Here is a 21,721-nt window from a genome sequence, read left to right as displayed (position 1 = left end):
CCAGAAAGTATTTCTTCACAGAGAGAGTGGTTGACCATTGGAACAAGCTTCCAGTGCAGGTGATCGAGGCAGACAGCGTGCCAGACTTTAAGAATAAATGGGATACCCATGTGGGATCCCTACGAGGATCAAGATAAGGAAATTGGGTCATTAGGGCATAGACAGGGGGTGGGTAAGCAGAGTGGGCAGACTTGATGGGCTGTAGCCCTTTTCTGCCGTCATCTTCTATGTTTCTATGTTTCTACGGTGTACCTCTGCGTTCACAATCAGGCGCCGAGGTATTTGATGGATAGCATTCTGCCGTATGAACCACCGCGTGCATTGCATTCCGTGACTCACGCTGACTTACATGTACCAACAGTGAAACAATTACGGCTGTGTCTAGAGTCAGTATGATTTCCTGTGCGGGTCCCCAAGAATGGAATAAGCTCCCAGGATACATACGACAGCAAACAAATTTGAGTGACTTCAAGAAAATGTTGGAAAAAACCCCATCTTTTTTTTTGTAGGAGGAAATATGGGACCTGAATTAATATTTGCTTAGGAAAGGCGCTGGTAGCCTATTTGTGACTTTATGTGGCATGATTTTTTTATGATGTTTTACGATGGTTGATATTGTTGTTATGTATGTGGTGTTGATTATGTTTGTGCCTTGTTTACCCGCCTTGGGAAAGGCAGGATATCAATCAATAAATAAACTTTTATAATTAGTATGTGCTGTGGTTTTGTGTGTTTAGTGGACTCTGTATGTTATTATGTTACTCGCCTAGATTTGTAGATAGGCGGGTTAAGGAATAATTTTAAATAAATAAAAATTGCCCCTGATCAACGGCAGATTTTTTTCTCTCTCCTTCCGTACTTTTAGATTATTAAACAAGTGTGTTGTGTTTTGTTGTCTCTTTGTGAAGCAGAGTGAATGCAGGTATGAATGTAGGAGTGCTTTTGAAAAAAAAAAAAAAAAAGAAACCAAGTATGATAATATATCAAACCGTTAGCTGTCGCTGTTATCAGATTTTAAAAGATGGATCAATGCATCAGTGCTCAAAGGGAATAACTTTCCTTTTGAGAATCGTCCAAGGAAAACCACCTGCCTAGATTTGAATCTATTTAGTTTTCCTGGGTGTCTTTTTCCCTGAAAAATAACTTGTGCAATTTTGAAAATGCAAAGCTATGCATGTTCCTTGCCTCTGCTGACCTAACTCCACCCTGAGTTCATCTTTTTTTCCTGAGGGTATTTGCCCTGCTTTCCGTAATTTCTCTAAATCTTACCAGAGTGTGCATGGTGTTGATTCTGGGCCTAGCTATTGTGATCTACTAATATGGATTTCAGAGACAATTACTGTATGCAAACTTTTGTATGCTAAGTACTTTGTTTGATGCCACAGTCCTTATTTTGCAGATTATCACAATCATTTCCTGCTTCTTTTCCCGTCTGCATTACTCAATATTTCACAATCTATTATTGCAGCTGGGCTCTGGTGTCTGTCACCCTTTTTTTTTTTTTTTACAGGCACACCCTAGAAAACTCAGTGATACTTTCAGGAGCAGCTGAATACTAGAAACTCCTTAGTGTGTCTGTTTTAAGGGACTAATAGACATGAATTGGAAGCCAAGTCAAGCCTAACGACGAGACGAAAGCACACAACGAGGGAGTCATGAGGGCAGGATGTCAAGAGATCAGCCAAGGGTATATTGTTCGAGAAAGTCACTTTATTGATGGATATGCCACAATGGCTCAATAGACTCAAGTTTATTGAGCCATTGTGGCATATCCATCAATAAAATGACTTTCTCGAACAATATACCATTGGCTGATCTCTTGACATCCTGCCCTCACGTCTTCCTCATTGTGTTAGGGACTAATACCCATATTCTCTAAAGTCACCGTGCATTTAACGATGGCACTAAACCATCGTTAAATGCACATATTTTACCTCCCAATTATCAAAACGGCTCACCATGGTCTTTTCTGTGCTTTCTTAGCAGCCTCCAGTTGTACTATGCAAAAGTAGTACAACGAGGTCATTAATATTAAGGGCTCCTTCTACTAAGCTGCTTTAGGGCATTAACGTGCGGAATAGCGCACGCTACATGCCACGCGCTCTAGACGCTAACACCAGCATCGAGCTGGCGTAAGTTCAAGCTGCGTAGCGCGGTGTAAGCCCGTGCTAATCTGCTGCGTGCGCTAAAAACGCTAGCGCACCTTAATAAAAGGAGCCCTAAAACAGTAGTACGAGGTCATTAATATTAAAATAAGCTCTCCTTGCGATTTTGAATAAATTAAAGACCCAAAACGGCTTCTCCTAAAATATTTTAAAACACACTGCAGCCTCGACACCTCCTTACCTGATCAAAACAGCCACCCCAATAACTATAGGAAAAATAACACAATGGCTCAACTATTACCTAAAAACTAGCCTTTTCCCCAAATCAGGAGGAAGAATTATGTTAATGCCCATTCCCAAGATCCCCAAAACTCAGCCCCTCTGATGTGACCAATTATCAGCAAGTAGCCACTATCCTCCTATTTATCAAAATGATGGAAGGATATGTCACAGAACAACTCAAATACTACTTACAACGCTCCAATATCCTCCACCCTTCACAATCAGGATTCAGGAAAAATCACAGCACTGATACAGTAGTAGTGGCACTAGTAACATATGGCAAAGAACTACTAAGCAAGGGTAACCATACAATTGTAATCCAATTTGACCTAAGCAATATATTTGACCTAGTAGACTTCGATCAAATATCTGAGATCTTCAGTGATTTCGGATTTAGCGGTCCCGTCATCTTCTGGTTCCAAGGCTTCCTAACTACTCGGCAGTATGCTGTACGTAAGGATGGTGTAGTTTCTGACAGCTGGCACACTCCGGGTGGGGTCCTCCAAGGATCCACACGCTCACCATCAGTGTTCAACCTTCTAATGCAATCCTTGGGAGCCAACCAACCGTATTTTTAACTCCATAAGATGCACTTTTTTCACCCCCACCAGCCATTCGGAGTGCAGTGCGGGACCAGGCAGGCATGCAAAAAGTGCTCACTTGCCTTGTGTACTGCTGTGCCGCTGCTGGAAGAGAGCAGGGAAACTGAGGCAGGAGTGCAGAAAGTGTGCTAGGAGCCGGGATGCAAAATAAAAAGGAATTGGGGGGGGGCTGCTCTCTTGGGGTTGGCTGGCTGTCTGTCTTGGGATTGGCTGGCTGGCTGGGGACGGGCTGGCTGGCTGGCTGGCTGCCTCTAAACGTGCCTACCATTAGATGTGCCCACTACTAGATGTGCCCTGTACCCTGTCCCGGCCTACCACTAGACCACCAGAGGGAGGACAGGGTACAGGGCACACCATTTGGTTCAGAAATTTTTTTCTTGGTTTTTCCTCCTCTACAGGTGGGTGCGTCTTATGGTCAGGTGCATCCTATAGAGCGAAAAATACGGTAGATCTCGCACCATAAAATATTTCACCTGTGCAGACAACATAGCAGTCATGCTCACTATGGCTCACTGGTTGAGCTGCTGCCTCTGCACCCAGAGATTGTGAGATCCTTGTGACCCCGGGCAAGTGACTTAATCCTTCAGTGCCCACTGCTTTGAATGTCAGCTTTGAAATGCCAAAAGCAACAAAAAGGCAGTGTACAAGTCCCCTTTCCCTGTCCAAAAATGTGTCCACATAGTAGAAAACTGGACCTCAACCCATTGCCTCAAACTAAATAAGAACAAAACCAAATTCCTTTGGCTAGGACCCTCAACGGACCCATACTACACTCCAAGCATTTCAAAAGATAACACAGACTTCCCATTAGAATTACAATCCTGAATCTTGGTAGTAGAAATCGATCACAATGAAGAGTCATCTACAATGAATAATAAAATAATCTTTCCTTGTGATAAGAAAGCTAAGATCCTTCAGAAAATACTTCAAAACAGAGGCTTTCTGAATTTTAATGCCATCCCTAATCCTATCTCAACTAGACTACTGTAATATAACACTAGTTCTTTGCTCTAAAATGTTGCTATCGCATCTACCAAAACAAAACTGCAGGACAATGTGCAGGGTGCAGGAATTTATTACATAAAAATACTTAAAAACATATATAGCATAACTGATGGCACGTATTGTATCAAAGAACCAGATTGGATCAAATAAACACAAGAGAAAACAGACATAGAAACTCCTGTCTGAAATTGTTGCACTGTACAGGAGTTTCTATGTCTGTTTTCTCTTGTTTATTTTATCCAATCTGGTTCTTTGATACAATACGTGCCATCAGTAGGAACCCCTGAGGAAGGAGGGTTTCTTCGAAACACGGACCGTGTTGGGTCTGTCCCATTTGCAAATTAGGATCATTTTTTTGATGTTTATTTATGTTATGCTATATATGTTTTAAAGTATTTTTATGTAATAAATTCCTGCACATTGTCCTGCAGTTTTGTTTTGGTTTTGCTTCGTATTTTCACTGCAGGCTCTGTTGGTTTTCTTTGTTTTGCTATCGCATCTACAACTAGTTCAAAATGCAGCAGTAAGTCTTATACGGTCTATGGAAATCAGAACACCTACAGCCCTACTACGAGAAACAACATTGGCTGCCTATAACCACAAGGATCAAGTTTAAATTAGGCATCACTGCCTTTAAGATCCTGACAGGGAATGCGCCCGACTACCTAACCGAGTTGGCCACCCTACTCCAGGGTGCCTCCAACAGATATTCCACCAGAAATCTTTTCAACGTAAAATTCCCAGCATGCAACAATATAAAGTCTTCCAGGCGAATTACCTTATCCATCCAATCTCAATTAGCAACTACCACTTATACAGCGATCTGGTGACCACTATCACAGGTTCAGAAAACTTTTTAAAAACCATTTCTGTACAAGACAAGGAGCCAACCCTGAAGTAACTGAAATGGTAATTGTAAAAGCCCATCTCTAAAATGTCTGATGCAACTCCTGGGACATAACGATGAGCCAAAGATGACCTACCTAAACTTTTAACTATGTATTTGTAACTATGATCTAACTGTACTAGCAACTCTATTGAATGTCCCTGTCAAACTTTATTTATTCAATTTTCTAAATCGTTCTCCCAGGAGAGCTCAGAATGGTTTACATGAGTTAATTCAGGTACTCAAGCATTTTTCCCTGTCTATCCCAGCGGGGCAATGGAGGGATTAAGTAACTTGCCCAGGGTCACAAGGAGCAGCATGGGCTTGAACCCACCACCCCAGGGTGCTGAGGCTGTAACTTTAACCACTGCGCCACACTCTCCCTTTGTAAGTTCCTGCGTAACAAATCCAACCTCTTGTAATGTAATCCGACTTTGAACTGACTAGGTAAGGGCGGAATAGAAAATCTGATTAACATAACAAATCCTGTTTGTGACATTATCAACGGCTGTTGCATCTAGCACAGGGTTCTACAGCAAAACAAATTAGTTCTGCAAATCAAGGCTAGTGGTATCTGTGGACGTCCCTTATGTCAGACAACCCAAAAAATAAAGAATACAGAATTTGTGTTATTAGCACTTTTAATAGTAAAGGAAAAGCGATAAGGTAGATATTTCACACAGGTATCATTATTTCTGCTCACACCTTTTTCAGTAGTAGTAGCATTACCCTGTCCCTGGTGGGCTCACAATGTAATTCTGTACCTGAGGCAAAAAAAAAAAAAGGGTTAAGTGACTTGGCCAAGGTTACAAGGAGCAGCTGTAGAATTTGAATGGAGCACCTGTGGATCTTAAGCCCAGTGCTCTTAGAGGTAACGAGAAGAGAGAGGGGGTGATAAGAGGGGTCCTAGGTAGTAGTTTCCATATGAAAAGATTTTTGGGTAATTGAAAATTTCATTTACAATTTATTTCATAAGGTGAAAGGCTTATTTTTTTGTTCATTTTCCTTTCGATGGGAGCATTCTTGCATATTTCCATCAGCTGTGTCACATGTTCTTTTCCATCTTCATTGTTAACTCTTCCAATGTGGGAACGAGATCCAAGACCAGGTGGGCCGGTTATTTTGCATATCATTTTGTTTCCTCTTCTGAAACAGTCTCTGTTTGGTTTTGACCGCCTTACTCGAATTTGCTAAATAACAAAAAAAAAAAAAATAGAAAGTACAGGCATTGAGTCCATGCACAGAGATTCATAAACGTTGTTCTCTTCTTCAATTAAATATCTATTGCTTACAATGTATTTCTTATATGTCACAATACCCTTTTGTGGTGCATCTGGAACTTCTAGAAAACAAGATGGGCTGTAACATTGCCTACTGGAGAGTGAATGGGTGACTCTCTTCAGTGGTAAGTGGCAGTTAGCAAAAGGCATTTCTATAACTGGTCGCACATAGTGATGTGTGCATGGAAATGCACTATATACAATCTTATAAGATAACTAGCGTTTAAGCCCATTACATTAACGGGGTGCTATAATAGATTAGTCTGATCCAGTATGGCTATTCTTCTTATGTCTTACTCCCATTTCCTCTTTTACCTTCCCTATTTCCACCAACTTAAAAATCTGTCCCCTTTCTCTGTCCTTCACCTCCGTAGAACTCCCTCTCCATTCCTCCTTTCCCCATCAACCTTCACTTATTCTTCCAGCTCCTATCTTCAGCCCCTTTCTCTCACATACCCCCTTTTTAGCCCCCAGCTTCAGTCCCAGTCCTTTTCTCTCACATGCCTCCTTTTGTAGTCCCCTTCTCCCACCTCCCCCTTTTTTCACCCCTAGCTCCCTTCTCTCACCACATTCCCTTTTTATAGCCCCCAACCTTAACCCCCTTCTTACAATTGCTCTTCCAGCCCTCAGTTCTATCCCCCGTCTCCTTATCACACCTGTCTTCCTTTTCAACCCCCAAATCCAGACCCGGACCCCTTCTCTCACAACTCACCTTTTGCAGTCCCAAGCTCCAGCCCTGTTCTCCGAACTGTCTTCTTTTAACAGCCTCCTACACCAGGTCTCTTTTCCCAAGAACCTCCCTTTAAAGCCTCCTTCCCTCACATGTCCCATCTTTCTTTTTCTTCACCCTTATTCAGAATCACCCAAAATCTCTCCTCCCCATTCAGCATTACATCTTATCTCCCTTTATCTTCTTCCCCATCCAGCATTCTGTTCTCTCTCTCTTCCAAACAATTCAGCGTAGCACCATTGCCCCATCTCTTTCTCTCTTCCCCATCCAGCATCTCTCCCTCTTCTTCTTTATTTAGCATCAAACTATTTCTCTTCCTGCACCACACCCAGCATTGTTCTGTTTCCCTCCTTTTCATTCCCCTCAATTTATCTCTCTTCCCCCCATCTAGCATCGCTCTCTCTCTCTCTTCTCCCCCATTCTGCATCACCCTAATGTCTGTCTTCCTGTTCCCCACCCATCATTGTTCTGTCTCCCTTTCAGCCCCCAATCTATCTCTCTTCCCTTTGTAGATTAAGCATTCCCCATACATCATCAGGGTACCTAAATGAAGGCGCCCTGTTATAGACGTGCCACCCTCCCCGCACAAGGGTGTAACTACTATGGGAAACGCTGCCCAATGGCTCATGATATCTACTAGATGGTTAATTAGCACTTTAACAGACAATGAATCAATAAATACATCAGAATATGGACCTTCTCACAATTTAAAAACCAACTGGTTGATATTCAAAGTGATATTTATTTATTTAAAATTATTTATAACCCGCTTATCTACAAATCTATGCGAGGAACAAAATCACATTAAATAATGCAGGTACATTAGATAGATTATGAGCCTGCAGGAATATACAGGGAAAAATGCTTGAGTACCTGAATAAATTCATGTAAACCGTTCTGATCTCCCCTGGGAGAACGGTATAGAAATGTGAATAAATAAAATAAATAAAAATATCACAGACAAATTCAAAACAGCAAAGAAAAACAAGATAAAAAAGAACAGCCCCAACTCACACTGTCATATGGCTCACACCTAAAAAGCGCTCAAATAATACAGTTTTCACTTCCTTTCTAAAATACCAGAGCATATCAGATTGGCGCAGAAACAAAGGTAAAGCATTCCATAGCGCCAGGCCAAGGACAGAGAACATAGACTTACGATTCCCTGTAAGCCTCACCACCGCTAAAGATGGAATTTTTAAACTCGAGCTATCTGAAGACCGTAACTCGCACAAAGGGCAATGCCACTGCAGAAGAGAGCGGGCACTTGACGGGCAATTATGCTGAAGAACCTTAAACATCACACAAAGAACCTTACATTCAACCCGCATGCCAATTGGCAACCAGTGACGCTCTCGAAGTATCGGTGTGATATGATCGAATTTTGAAGCGTGAACGATAAGGCGTGCCGCAGCATTTTGCGCCAGCTGCAATGCGCACAGGACATATTTAGGCGGACCTAAATAAATGGAATTACAGTAGTCAAGCAAAGGCGTTATCATCAACGTGATGACTGAACGTTGTCGTCTGAAAGATAGTCGCGCAATCTCTGTAATAAACACAACTTGAAAAACACGGCAGATATAACAGCCTTAATTTGAGCCTTAAAGGACAGCGTGGAATCAAACACAACTCCCAGGTACCTACACTGCTTTCGTACAGGAACAACTTCACTTGCAAGTGAAATCTCCGAAAGATAAGCTTCAATCTAATCTAATTTTTGATTTTTTATACTGATTCATCCCAACGGGAGGGCTCGACTCGGTTAACAAAATGTTAATAAAATTATGCAAGAGATTAGAACAGAAACTATATCTTTTAGACCAGAATTTTATCTTTTATGATTGATTTGAAAAAGAAGGATCATTATAAATTTCTGAAATAAATATGTCTTCAGTATTTTACGAAAAGTGGCTAAATGAGAGAGAACTCTAATTATAGAAGGAAGGCCAGTCCAAACTTTTACGAATAAAAAAGAGAATGATCGACAAAAATTGGCCATACTTTTTATTCCTTTAACAGTGGGAAAGCCAAGTTTACATTACATTACATTAGTGATTTCTATTCTGCTTGTACCTTGCGGTTCAAAGCGGATTACATAAGAAGAAGCTGGACATTTCCAGGAGGGTACATGACATTTAGGGTAAGACATAGTAACAGAATGAGTATATTCTTAGTAACATTAGATGAAAGCAGTTATATTACATTACATATCAAATCTTTTCCAGGCGTTGGTAGGTAATATGATTCGGTAGGATGAATCGTGTTTGATTTTTAATTTTATTGTTTTTTTTTTTTGTTTTTTTTTTTGGTCGGTTGAGGGTATGGTGCCAGGGAGTGGGTAAACCTGGTCGGTGTACGTGGAAGAGGAGAGTTTATATTTCTGAGAGCTCCTAGAATTAGAGATTTCTGGTGAATTAAATGAGACAGGAACCAAAGGAAAAAAAATAGCATATAGGATTTTGAAAATTACAGTTGCACATTTAAATTGAACCCTCCAGTAAATGGGAAGCCAGTGAAGGGATCTCAATAAAGGTGTGACATGATCATATTTATGTTTACCGTATATCAGTTTAGCCGCCGTATTCTGGATAAATTGTAGCCCCCTCAAATTACATTTACTTAAACATGCTTAAATCGAGTTGCCATAGTCCAACTGAGATAAAATAATGGCCTGAACCAAAACTGCAAAATGTTCTTAATCCGGCCAATGTATAACACCTCGGTCTTATCAATATTAAGCTTTAATTGATTTTGAGACATCCATTCCTGAATGACAGAAAAACAGTCATTCAGGTATGATAAAGCTTCAGCCTGTCATTTTCCCACAGGAATAAGGATTTGAATGTCATCAAGGCCGATTTAACCATCTATGAGGCCTTGGGCAAACTTTTATGGCTAGCCTCTCCCCCACCCCCTCCATGCCAGTGACACAGCTTTCTTAGCCCCCCTTGCCAGCCAAGCTGTCCTGCTGAAATAAATGCGGTATAAAGGTAAGGAGTCACTGTCTCAGTCATGCTGCGGATGACTTTGCTGGTTCTTAACCTTAAAAATAGGAAGCCCATATCAGAAGAGGCAGGACTGGCATAGCCATTAGCTAAGCTGTCTGGATTACTAGCTCCACACCTATACTGCATTTTCTTTTTTATAGCGGGGTGCAACAGGGCTAGTTATGAGGTGGGGGGATAGGAAGTTGCTGGAGGAGAAAAGGTGCTCTATAAGAGTGCAAAGATTCCAAGGGTGACCCGTCCTAAAGAGTGAGATTTTTCTCCTGGTGCATTTGAGGTATATATTTGTTACAGTGGTGAAGGGACTAAGGCCTGAGAAAAGGCTGTTGGCTCTTTTTGTTGACATGTAATGTCTTCATGTGAACTTAATAATGGATCTCTTTATCATGGCTTGTTAAGTTGTAATTAAACAATGTTTTTCTGTTATTTCCAGTGGATCTGAACCAAGCAAGCATGGCCACCATGCCATCCAAAACATTAACCCCTCCCCTTTTATAAAGCCTTGTTAGAGAATTTATCACCAGCCATAGTGGTAAAAGCTCCGATGCAGTGGCTTAGTAAGAGGGGTGCAGTCCACCCCAGGTGCCATCTCTCTGTCCCCCTCCCCGCTTCTTCCCCACCCCCCACTACCACGCGTGCACCCCTTCCCTTCCCCATTCCTCTTTAACGTTCCCTCTGATGTCACTTCCTAGAGGCAGGGCCAAAAATGATGTCAGAGAGAGGCGATGCCAGCGTGGGCAGCAAGTTTCATAATGCTCGCGCAGGGAAAATTAAATAGGCACGAGGGAAGGGGGTGCACACAGGCGGCAAGGGGGATTGGAAAGGAACGGGGAGAGGGGTGTTTGAGAGGAGGATGGATGTGGGTGCCTCTACCATATTCTGTTTGTGACATTATCAATAGCTGTTGCATCTATCACGGTGTTCTACAGCAAAACAAATTAGTTCTGCAAATCAAGGCTAGTGGTATCTGTGGACGTCCCTTATGTCAGACAACCAAAAATTAAAGAATACAGAATTTGTGTTATTAGCACTTTTAATAGTAAAGGAAAAGCAATAAGGCAGATATTTCACACATAAGGTATCATTATTTCTGCTCACATCTTTTACCCTGTCCCTGGTAGGCTCACAGTGTAATTCTGTACCTGAGGCTAAAGAGGGTTAAGTGACTTGCCCAAGGTCACGAGGACTTCAGCGGTGGGATTTGAATGGAGCACCTCTGGATATTAAGCACCAGTTCTCTTAGAGGCAATGACAGGGGAGAGAGGGTGATAAGAGGGGTCCTAGGTAATAGTTTACATATGGAAAGTTTTTGGGGTGCTTGAAAGCTTCGTTTACAATTTGTTCCATCAGGTGAAAGGCTCATTTTTGACATTTTGCTTATGCTGGGAGTATCCTTGCATGTCTCCCTCAGACAAGCCACATCTTTTCTCTATGTTTTTCGCTAATTATTCGAATGTGGCCAAAAGATCCGATTGTTTTTGGGCTTGTTATTCTGCATATCATTTTGTTTCCTCTTCTGAAACATTCTTTCTTTGGGTTTGACCGCCTTACTCGAATTTGCTAGATAACAAAAAAAAATAAAAAATAGAAAGTACAGGCATTGAGTCCATGCACAGAGATTCATAAACACCATGCTCTTCTTCAATTAAATATCTGTTGCTTACAAGGTGTAAACATCACAATACCCTTTTGTTATGCGTTTAGAACTCCTAGAAAACGAGGTGGCCTGTAACATTGCCTACTGGAGAGTGAAACACAACGCTCTGTTCTGGCACTCAAACCTTTTGGCCACACTGTTCATTTCAGTTCATCAAATTTGTGATGCAAAGTTTGACAATGGGTAATCAACATAGTAACATAGTAAATGACAGCAAATAAAAACTTTGAACGATCCATCCATCCTGCCCAGTAGTCACACTCATTATACAGTATATTCATGGTTAAATTGTCTTTTCTTTACTATTTCTTGGCAATAGACCAAAGAAGTCTACTCACCACTGGAGTTGTCATTGAAGCCCGCTCCAGCCTATCCTAACCATCCTGTTACTGGAGCTTCTATCAAAGTTCCCCACAGCTCATCCTAATCCCAAATCACCATATACGGGACACAGACCGTGCAGGATTACCCAGTACCGGCCCCGTTATATTTGATATTATATTTATGCTCACTCGTCAGGTCCTTAATGGAGGTTTGCCCCACATAAAACAATAGACAAGGGCATATAAGCAAATAAGTGACATAGCTAGATTGACACGTAGTAAGCCTTTTAAGTAGTGGAGTGGAAAACGGTGATGGAATTCAAAAAGGCGTGGGATAAAAATAGAGGATCTCTAATTAGAAAACGAAGGATGTAAATTAAAGAACTAAGGCTGGTATTGGGCAGACCTGCACGGTCTGTGTGCCATATATGGTGATTCATGTCGGATGGGCTGGGGATGGCATCAATGGGAACTCCACTAATATGGAGCATGAAGATGTTACTGGACAGACTTTACGGTAGATATCCTGCGAACCACTGGATGGTTGGCTAGGCTGGAGTGAGCTTGGACGGCAACTTCAGCATTTGGAACCTAGGACAATACCAGATTTTACAGTCTACGGCCCAGAAATATCAAAGAAGAGACAAGTTAATCTAATCATGTATTTTTTAATGGGTATAACTTATGGGCAGACTGGATGGACTGTTCAGATCTTTATCTGCTGTCATTTACTATGTTACTACTCCCCTCTTTTACTAAAGCGTAGCGTGGGTTGTAGCGCCAGCAGTGGCGGTAACTGCTCCGACGCTCATAGGAATTCTTTTTTTTTTTTTTTTTAGTTCAAAGTTTTTTATTTCATTTTTTGAAAAAAGGCAACAACAAGAAAGTGATACAATCTTCGATGTGTAAATATCATAGTATATATAACAGACAGTAAGAAAGTTTTAGCAAGTTTGCAAGTGTACAAGTATACTGGTATACACATAGGCAAGAGATAAAAACAATACTATGATCATGGCATGCATGATATTTTCATATTATACTACACTAAAAAATTGCAAGTGAGTTAGGAATCACAGTAACTAACTAAAGGCGCCCAAATACTGATATATTTAGAAAGGCCATTAGTTCTTTCAGCTAATATTTTTTCATATTTACCAATCAGACAAAGGGTATTCCACCAGGCATGAAATTCAACTTTCGACAGGTCTTTCCAACAATAAAACACATTCTGAACTGCTACAGAGAGCATTATAGTCAGCAATCTTTTCTTATGCTCATCTATCAAAACAGCTAGACCCTGTGACATTAGAATGATGATTTGGTAAATGAGGAGATCGGTGATATTTAGTATCTCGCAGGTGGTTTTCCAGACTCTTTCCCAGTATAAAGTGAGATGTTGGCAGGAGTCGAGGAGATGTTCCAATGTACAAGTCTCTTGATGACACAACCAACAATGGGAAGAGGAGGATGGGTCGATCTTATTAGATATTAGAGGTGTCCATACAGCTCTGTGGAGCAGGAAAAAGACAGACTGTAAAAGTGAGGCAGATCGAATAGATTTAAAGAATTGTGACCATATGTGGATCCAATCAATGGCATCTGATGGAAGATTCAGTTCTTTATACCACTTAAGTTCCATAGTGTTTGGTGCTCTGAATTCGGCCTTTTGCATTATGTTATACCAGAGTGACGCTTTACTGGCAAATTGAGAGAATTTAAACTTGATTGTGCCGGAAGATCTAGAACAGTGGTTCCCAAACCCTGTCCTGGGGGACCCCCCAGCCAGTCGGGTTTTCAAGATATCCCTAATGAATATGCATGAGAGAGATTTGCATACCTGTCACTTCAATTATATGCAAATCTCTCTCATGCATATTCATTAAGGATATCTTGAAAACCCGACTGGCTGGGGGTCCCCCAGGACAGGATTTGGGAACCACTGATCTAGAACGTCTGGTATGGCTTTCTTCAAGCAATGCATCATCTGCATCCACTTAAACTGTTGACTGTCAGGCAGACCACATTTATTGGATAGTTTCTCAAAAGACATCCATCTATCACCTATCAACAAGTCTTATTCCATATTCCACACTGTTGCCAGGAGGGCCAGGAAATAGGTGCTTCTTGGATTTTGAATAGAGTGTTGTTCCATAGAGGAATCAGTATAGAGCATAGACATTGCACCAGCATTGAAGAGTCAATCACGGTTAAAGCCATTTTATAGGAAGAAAGGATGAGTTCAGACCTATCAATTTTGGACAAAGATGATCCTGCCAGATATTTCAAGCCCAGCAGGTGTATCCAACTTTCTATATCCATTATGACCCTGAGACCATTGTCTCATAAGAAATGCATTATGATATTGCAAAAATCCAGGGAAACATACTCCTCCATCCTCTCTGATGGCCTTCAGCTTGGACAGTGCAATATGAACATAAGAAATGCCTTCACCGGATCAGACCCTAGGTCCATTTTGTCCAGCGACCCACACATGCGGAGGCCAAGCTAGGTGTTCCCTAATGGACACCTTGTTCACCTGTATCCCTCAATGTGATTTGCAAGAAGGTGTGCATCCAACTTGCCCTTCAATCCCAAAATGGTGGTCTCTGTCACAACCTGCTCTGGGAGAGCATTCCAAGCGTCCACCACTCGCTGTATGAAGCAGAACTTCCTGACATTAGTTCTGAGTCTGCCGCCCCTCAGTTTTAGTCCATGTCCTCTTGTTTGAGTCACTTTTGACAATGTGAATAACAAAGTTTCTTGCTCTATTTTGTCGAAATCTTTCAGTATTTTAAAAGTCTCTATCATATCCCCTCGCAGCCTTCTCTTCTGGAGGGTGAACAATCCCAATTTTTCGAGGCGTTCTTTGTAGCTCAAATTCTCCACATCTTTTATTAGTTTTGTGGCTCATCTCTGCACCCTCTCCAGCAGGGTTACATCCTTCTTTAGGTAGGGAGGCCAGTGTTGGACACAGTATTCCAAGTGTGCTCTGACCATTGCTCTATAAAATGGCATTATGATGTCCGCCGATCTACTCGTGATGCCCTTCTTTATCATGCCCAACATCCTGTTTGCTTTCTTTGCCGCCGCTGCGCATTGTTTTTTTATTCCATAGGAAGTGTATGAGCAGAGAATCTATGTTTTTGTAAAAGGTAAGAGGCAAGTGAAAAGGGAGCATATTTAATACATAATTGATCTTAGGAGTTATTATCATACGAATCGTTTCCAGCCGTCCCCTCCAGGACAAGTTCAACAGAGACCATTTGCTCGTAGCAGATTTTACAAGATAAAGCATATAGTCCATATTATACTGTGTCGTCTCTTAAATTGTGGGTCCAAAGAAGACCCCCAAATATTTCATCTTCGTGTCTGACCATTGGATTCCATATGAAGAAACTTCAACTTTGGCACCAGGGCAATTAAGACGCATTACCTCAGTTTTTGAAGTATTAAAAGATCCAGTTGTGTCTGAGTACTCCTTGATGATTGAGAACAAATGTGAAATAGAAGAGGGAGTGATGTACAATAAAACATCATCAGCGTACGCTGATACTTTTATCTTCTGATCACGAAATCTAAATCCTGAGATAGTAGGCTCATGTCGGATAGCTGATAAAAGTGGCTCCAAAGCAAGATTGAACAGTAAAGGTGACAAGGGGCAGCCTTGTTTGGTGCCCATAGTAGGCTTGAAGGCAGAGGACAAGGAGCCATTTATACATGTTCTGGTTGTAGGAGATGAATATAAGACTTGAACCTTCCTAATATATTCCTTTGAGAAATCATACCATAGCATTGTCTGGAACAAGAAAGGCCACTCAATTCTATCGAATGCCTTTTCAGCATCGAATCCAACCGCTAGTAGTTCTTGATCTTGAAGTTGTCTTTGAGTGATGATGGTAGCAAAGGTACGAGCGTTGTCATTAGAGTAGCATCCTGTGATAAATCCACATTGATCTGTGTTGATAAGTTTGGTTATTACAGATTGTAATTTGCTAGCAAGGAGTTTTGCAAACATTTTTGCGTCCACATTTATTAGGGACAATGGCCTATAATTGGAAAGAAATCTTGTGTCTTTGCCTGGTTTTGGCAGGACGATAATAGCAGTTTCCGTGAACGAGCCAGACACATTTCCCGAGGTGATGAGATATTCGATGAATTGTAGATAGTGGGGAAACAGCACGTCCTGAAACTCCCTGTAAATCTCCACTGTCAAGCTATCAGGGCCTGGTGATTTTCTAGACGCCATGAAGTTGATGATCATAGAAAGTTCCATCGTGTAAAAAGGAAGATCAGAAATGGCATTATCCTCAGCCTCTAACTTGGGATGCGGTATTTTGTCCAGAAACTTAGACTCAGGCTGTGATTGACTTAGATCCGAGGTATAAAACTTTTGATAAAAATCCTTGAAGGCTTGTGATATGTCTGCTGGGTCTGTTAATGACAAGCCATTTTCCAGTTGGATATTTGTTATGGTTGTCCTGTTTTCACGTTTCTTGAAATATGTGGCAACATTTGTTATTTTCAGAAAAGTAGGAGGCTGATTGTTGAAAAATAGCAAGAGATACTTGTTTGCTAAGAGCAGAATTTGTATTGAAAACAGATTTTATTAAGTTGAATTAAGATGTGTACATCCAAAGAAGTTTGTTAATGAAGGGACTCCAGCATCTTGATTTCCTCCTCTAATTTGTGAGTCTCTTCCCATTGAACTTTGTGTTTATTGCGCTGTGTAGGTTATAATGATGCCCCTAATAAATGCCTTGAAGGCATCCCAACAGCAAGTCCAAGATGTGTGTTCAGGGTTATTAAACCTGAAGTATTCTATGATTGCATCTCTGACATGATCTTTAAAATAAGAGTCTTGAAGCAGGGTGGAGTTAAATCTCCAGTGTTTCTGACGTAGATATGGAGATTTAAGATTAATCTGAAGTGTAATGGCCGCATGATCTGATATAGCTAGCAAAATGTCAGAGGCGGCGATTGAAGAGCACAATGTGTTGCTTACAAGAAAAAAGTCAATTCGAGAATAAGAAAGGTGGGGACAAGAGAAAAAGGTGAAGGCTTCCTCTAATAAGTGTGTATTTCTCCATGTATCCATGAGATGAAGAGTGTTAATCATATCATGCAAGTCATACCAAGATATAGGTTTCTTGTAATTTGATTTAGATTTTCTGTCACGGACGGAATCCAGGACAAGGTTGAAGTCTCCACCCAGAATGAGTTGAGAATCAACATCTTCCAAGATTGATGCAGCTATTGCATGAAAGATATCCGGATTGTCTACATTGGATCCATATACGTTGAAGAGGGTATATCTTTGACCAGAGCAACTAAATATGACCTTGAACCACCTGTCATTGAGGTCAGCTGAGGAAGAGATGACAGTGAGGTTACTTTTCTTCCTAATTATGGTTAGCACTCCTCCCCTCTTATCTACAGCAGGAGAAAAATATGTAGGCAGTGCTCAGGAGAAGTGAACCTTCCCGGAAGCAATCTTATTTAAATAAGATTAATGGATCATAATAATGGCTGGGTTGTATTGTTCTAAATACGTCATTGTTTTATGCATCTTAACCTTATTATTAAGCCCTTTAGCATTTAATGATATGACTTTAAGAGACAAAAGAAGCAAAAAACCATTCACACATAGCACAGAATATATACCTTTGAAAAATACATATACTTTCCAGAAATACCCTGAAGTATATAATAAAAGTACACTTGCCCAAGAAATAAACATCATGAAGATATAAAGATCACACTAAAAACACTGTGAGTGCAGCTAAGAGAGCTAAAACAGCAGGTAGATAAGCAAAGCACCATAACACAATATAACTGTAGAACCATTCAACTTTGAAAACTGAGCATCTGTGAGAGTAAACAGTACTGTAGCATATAAAGAAGCTGTAAAATAATGTTATCATATATCTGGAGACAATAATAGTAACTATTTGTCTAGTAAGGCAAATAATGAAGTATAAAACTAGCAATCGCAGGGGCCATGAAGCCTTAACAGGCCACAAGCAATAGTACAGAGTATATGGTTTAGCTGCTATTGAGTCAAACCTGATAGGTGTTGGTGATAGCTGTCCAATGAAACCAGCAAGGTCTTCTGGATTACTAAGATCCTTTGTTTGGTGGTTCAGAGTCACCCTCAACCTTGCAAGATAGAGAAGACCGAATTTAGCATTGAGCTGCTTGAGCTAGGATAATAGATATTTGCGACGGAGTGCAGTCTTCTTGCTGAGGTCGGGGACAAACAAGATGGTGGCACCTTCGTTGCATCACCGGTGCTCTGATCTTTGCACGTTGCATTATATCTAGAACATATTGGTACCTCAGCAGCTTGAAAACTACTGGTCTAGGATATCGATCTGAAGTGTTGTGAAAGGACAGCACACGGTGAGCCCTTTCAATATCAAACTCTCTTGAAAAAGTGATGTCAAGCAATTTCGGAATTAGTGATTCAAGGTATTTGACTAGATCCCTTCCCGATCATGCGATCTTTCTGGTAAGCCCAGTAGTCTTATATTACTTCTATGGGACCTATTATTGCTGTCTTCTAATTTTTTCTTGAGTAGGGAGATACGATTAGTTTACGTAGTTCAGACATGCTTTGTATGTTGGCATCCATCTTGCCTTCCAGTGTGGTAACTCGCGTCTGCAGCAAGGTGAATTCTGCGGTCAGACCTGAAAGTGTTTCGTTGATTTCATCTATGTCGGCTTTGGTATCAGTTACAAATTCTTTTAGTTCTCTAAGTTCTGTCAAGACTTCACGATTACAATCTCCTTTGTTGTTGGGCAATGGCACCTTCGATGGTGAGGCTGGTTCCGGCTTATGCCTTTTGTTTACTTTTTTATCAGCCATCGCACCCGAATAAAGTGAATAGCTGAGATGCGATTCCTTGCAAGCTTTAAATTACTGCTCAGATCAAATTCAACTCACGATTTGCATGTAGTAGTTCTAATATATTTAATGAGGTGCGGGAGCTCCGATATCAAGCTGCCATTTCTTGCGGGCTCAGCAGCACCCCCCTCACTCATAGGAATTCTATGAGCATCAGAGCAGTTACTGACGCTGCCATAGCTAAAACCCGCGCTACGCATTAGTAAAAGAGAGGGTATGTTAATATAAGTAGAATTCTTCTTTTAGATGAAATACAAGCTTATTCATCTTCAAACATCATATTACAAAAAACACCTATGACATTTCCAATGCCCAGTTTGACCATTAAAAGGTTTGGTCCATACATCTGCAGGTCTTTCATATTCTGATTTCTGCTAAATGCCAACATGTCTTTATTAAAACAGGGATCAACTTCCAAAATTCTCCAATGTTTCTTTATTATTTTACTTATGGACAAGGATAAAGAAAAAATATCTCAAAACACATGTTAATGTGCCATCTTCAGTATCTCTAGATCTATATAACAATAATAAGTCTCTAGAATAATATCAGAATGGGGAGATTTTTTTTTTTTTTAGAATACACAGAAGATAGAAATCGGAAGTGACGTCCTTCCTGCAGTCTGTTTTAAGCACAGGTGTCATTTTGAAGAATTTTGTGCATGAGTTGAATTTGGAGTTCCCCTGAACCAACTGGTTTGTCCGAAAGAACAGGAATTTTTGTCGGATGGTAGACTATGTTTTTCTTTCTGGCTTTAAAAGAATTGAATTCTTTTCGCTTGAAGATAATCAGATAAGTCTGTTTTGGGGTTTTTTTGTGCGAGACAGCAGAAGAGTTTTGTCATTCGTTCTCTCAGGGTTACTGCAGCTGGCATCATGCTTATTGCAGGTTTCCAGGTCTTGCTGTGTCATGTCAGGTAAAACCTACGTTTATGCCATCATGCTATGGCTTTCTTCAGAGTATGCAGTAAGGTCTGCAGATTGTCCTCAAACATGATTAGTTAGGGCTTGAGGTGAATGAAGCAGGAAAGTCCGTTGGTCACCAATTTGAATTTTGGTGGGAAAGTCAGTTGGTTACAAATTTGAATTTTGGTGAGAAAATCAGTTGGTCTGTTTTTCCCATAGAATGGAAAAGTCTGGTGAGTTTAAAAATCTTCTCCCTGTGAAGCTGGGTTATATGTTCTGTTAGGGTTTCTGCAGCTGGTCAACTGACTTTGCTACCAAAGTTCAAATTGGTGACAAACGGACTAATGGACTTTTCTACCTCATTCACCTCAAGCCCCAACCAATCTAACTATCCCGTTGCTTGTAGGATATCTACTATACAGTATAAAGACAAGTTATAGACCTCACAGCATACCCTGAAGAAACCCACAGCATGATGGCTGAAACATCGGTTCCACCTGACAAGACACAGTGAGACCTAGAGACCGGCACAAGCTTTGTTATTTGTTAAATGTCTTTGTGCATTATATGGCAGTTTATATGTAGCAGGTTCTGCACTGCGATAATTATTGTTTAACCTTTTTGGTGGAATTTTTTAACTGTGGAGAGTAATATTTGAACGTGATATGTTTTAGGCTGCTTATGATTCTGAAGCTTTTTTCCACCCTTATTTAATTTTGATAGTATGCTGTGTGAACTTTTGCTCCAAATTCTGAGTATTATTTTCAACAGTACAGTATATTTACATTAGTTATGTACATACCATGACAGCAATGAACCTCATTCCTAAGCCAGGGTACGTGGCCTATGATTTCAGCCTCTCAAATTTATTGCTAATGCTTGACTTGGTGCTTTCATTGTGCCAAAGAGAGCTTCCTCTGTTCAAAGGACTTATCCAGGTGTGCATGGAAATTCTTTTTGAAGAAGACTGTGGCCCAAAACAAAGGGAAATAATTCTGTGTCTTTCTGCCACAATTTCTTGGTCCTGGATTTTCATTTCTTGGGATTTGAGGATCTTTCCCCTCTCCACACAATTTACTGAGCAACTGCTTGGGGCTGGCTCCTCTTTAAATCGATGCCATTGTGGTGTTTTTCTCCTTCAGTAGTATGCCTAGTTGTCTTGCATCCAGCTTTTTATCAGTTGGAATGGAAAGATCCCAGGTGAACACTGTTTCACTGAATTGTAACAGTAGTGTAAAGTGAATTTTTGGTGGGCCCACACATTTTCTCTCTGCCTCGCTCCCTCCCTCTGTATCTCCTCCCTTCCCCCCTGGCTTCTAGCCGCCAGTGCATGCTCAGTTCATATTAGAGAATGACACGGTGGCGGTTTACCCGCGGCCACCGCATTTTAGCCGCGGGTCACCCGCCGAAAACGGGGAAGAAAACTAGCAGTCGCTGCGGCGACGGGGACAAGGCCATTCACCGCCCGCGGGGCGGTGAATGGTCTTGTTCCCGCAGTGAGGCATGAAGGATCGCGCGGTCCCCGCAGCTCACACCCGCCTGCCCAATCGATTCTAGTGTTTAGCCAGCTCTCTCCCTTCTCCTCACCTTAGTTTGTAGATTTTCTTTTTCGGCGACCCGCACGCTATCAGAGAGCCGCGCACGCGCGGCTGCTCAGTGTTCAATCTTCTGCTCTGACGCAACCGGAAACAGGAAGTTGCAGCAGAGCAGAAGATTGAACACTGAGCAGCCGCGCGTGTGTGGCTCTTTGGGAAAGCGTGCAGGTCGCCGAAAAAGAAAACCTATAAACTAAGGTGAGGAGAAGGGAGAGAGCTGGCTAAACACTAGAATCGATTGGGCAGGCAGGTAGTGGCTGCGGGGACCGTGCGATCGCTAGTGTTCCCGGCTCAAATTGGAAGGAGGGAGTGAAAGGGAAAATAATTCTGGGCCAAGGGGATGAAGTCGGAAAGAAAAACCCACAGCAGGAAAGAAAGGGAAGGACTGGCAGGTGAGCCAGATGCTAGAAGCAGGGGGGGGGGGGGGGAAGAAAGA

The 21,721-nt window shown here is 41.3% G+C and overlaps 1 protein-coding gene across 3 annotated transcripts in view; it reads right to left on the bottom strand.

Annotated features, from left to right (window-relative positions):
• Positions 1 to 5,581: 5,581 nt before the first annotated feature.
• CAMP (cathelicidin antimicrobial peptide) overlaps positions 5,582 to 21,721 on the bottom strand; it is a 36,163-nt gene continuing 20,023 nt past the window's right edge. The window contains exon 4 of one of the 3 annotated variants that reach the window (XM_033934439.1): positions 5,582 to 6,070. In XM_033934439.1, the coding sequence (XP_033790330.1) occupies positions 5,834 to 6,070 (237 nt within the window). In that variant the 3' untranslated portion in view covers positions 5,582 to 5,833. Of the gene's footprint in view, positions 6,071 to 10,773; positions 11,459 to 12,818; positions 13,390 to 21,721 lie in introns of those variants that run through there. The other 2 variants (XM_033934440.1, XM_033934441.1) reach the window with 2 other exon arrangements.

The sequence above is a fragment of the Geotrypetes seraphini genome, chromosome 2 (assembly GCF_902459505.1).
Source record: "Geotrypetes seraphini chromosome 2, aGeoSer1.1, whole genome shotgun sequence".
NCBI lineage: Eukaryota > Metazoa > Chordata > Amphibia > Gymnophiona > Dermophiidae > Geotrypetes > Geotrypetes seraphini.
Note: the sequence above shows the minus strand (reverse complement) of the source record. Positions and strands in the feature narration are given on the sequence as shown.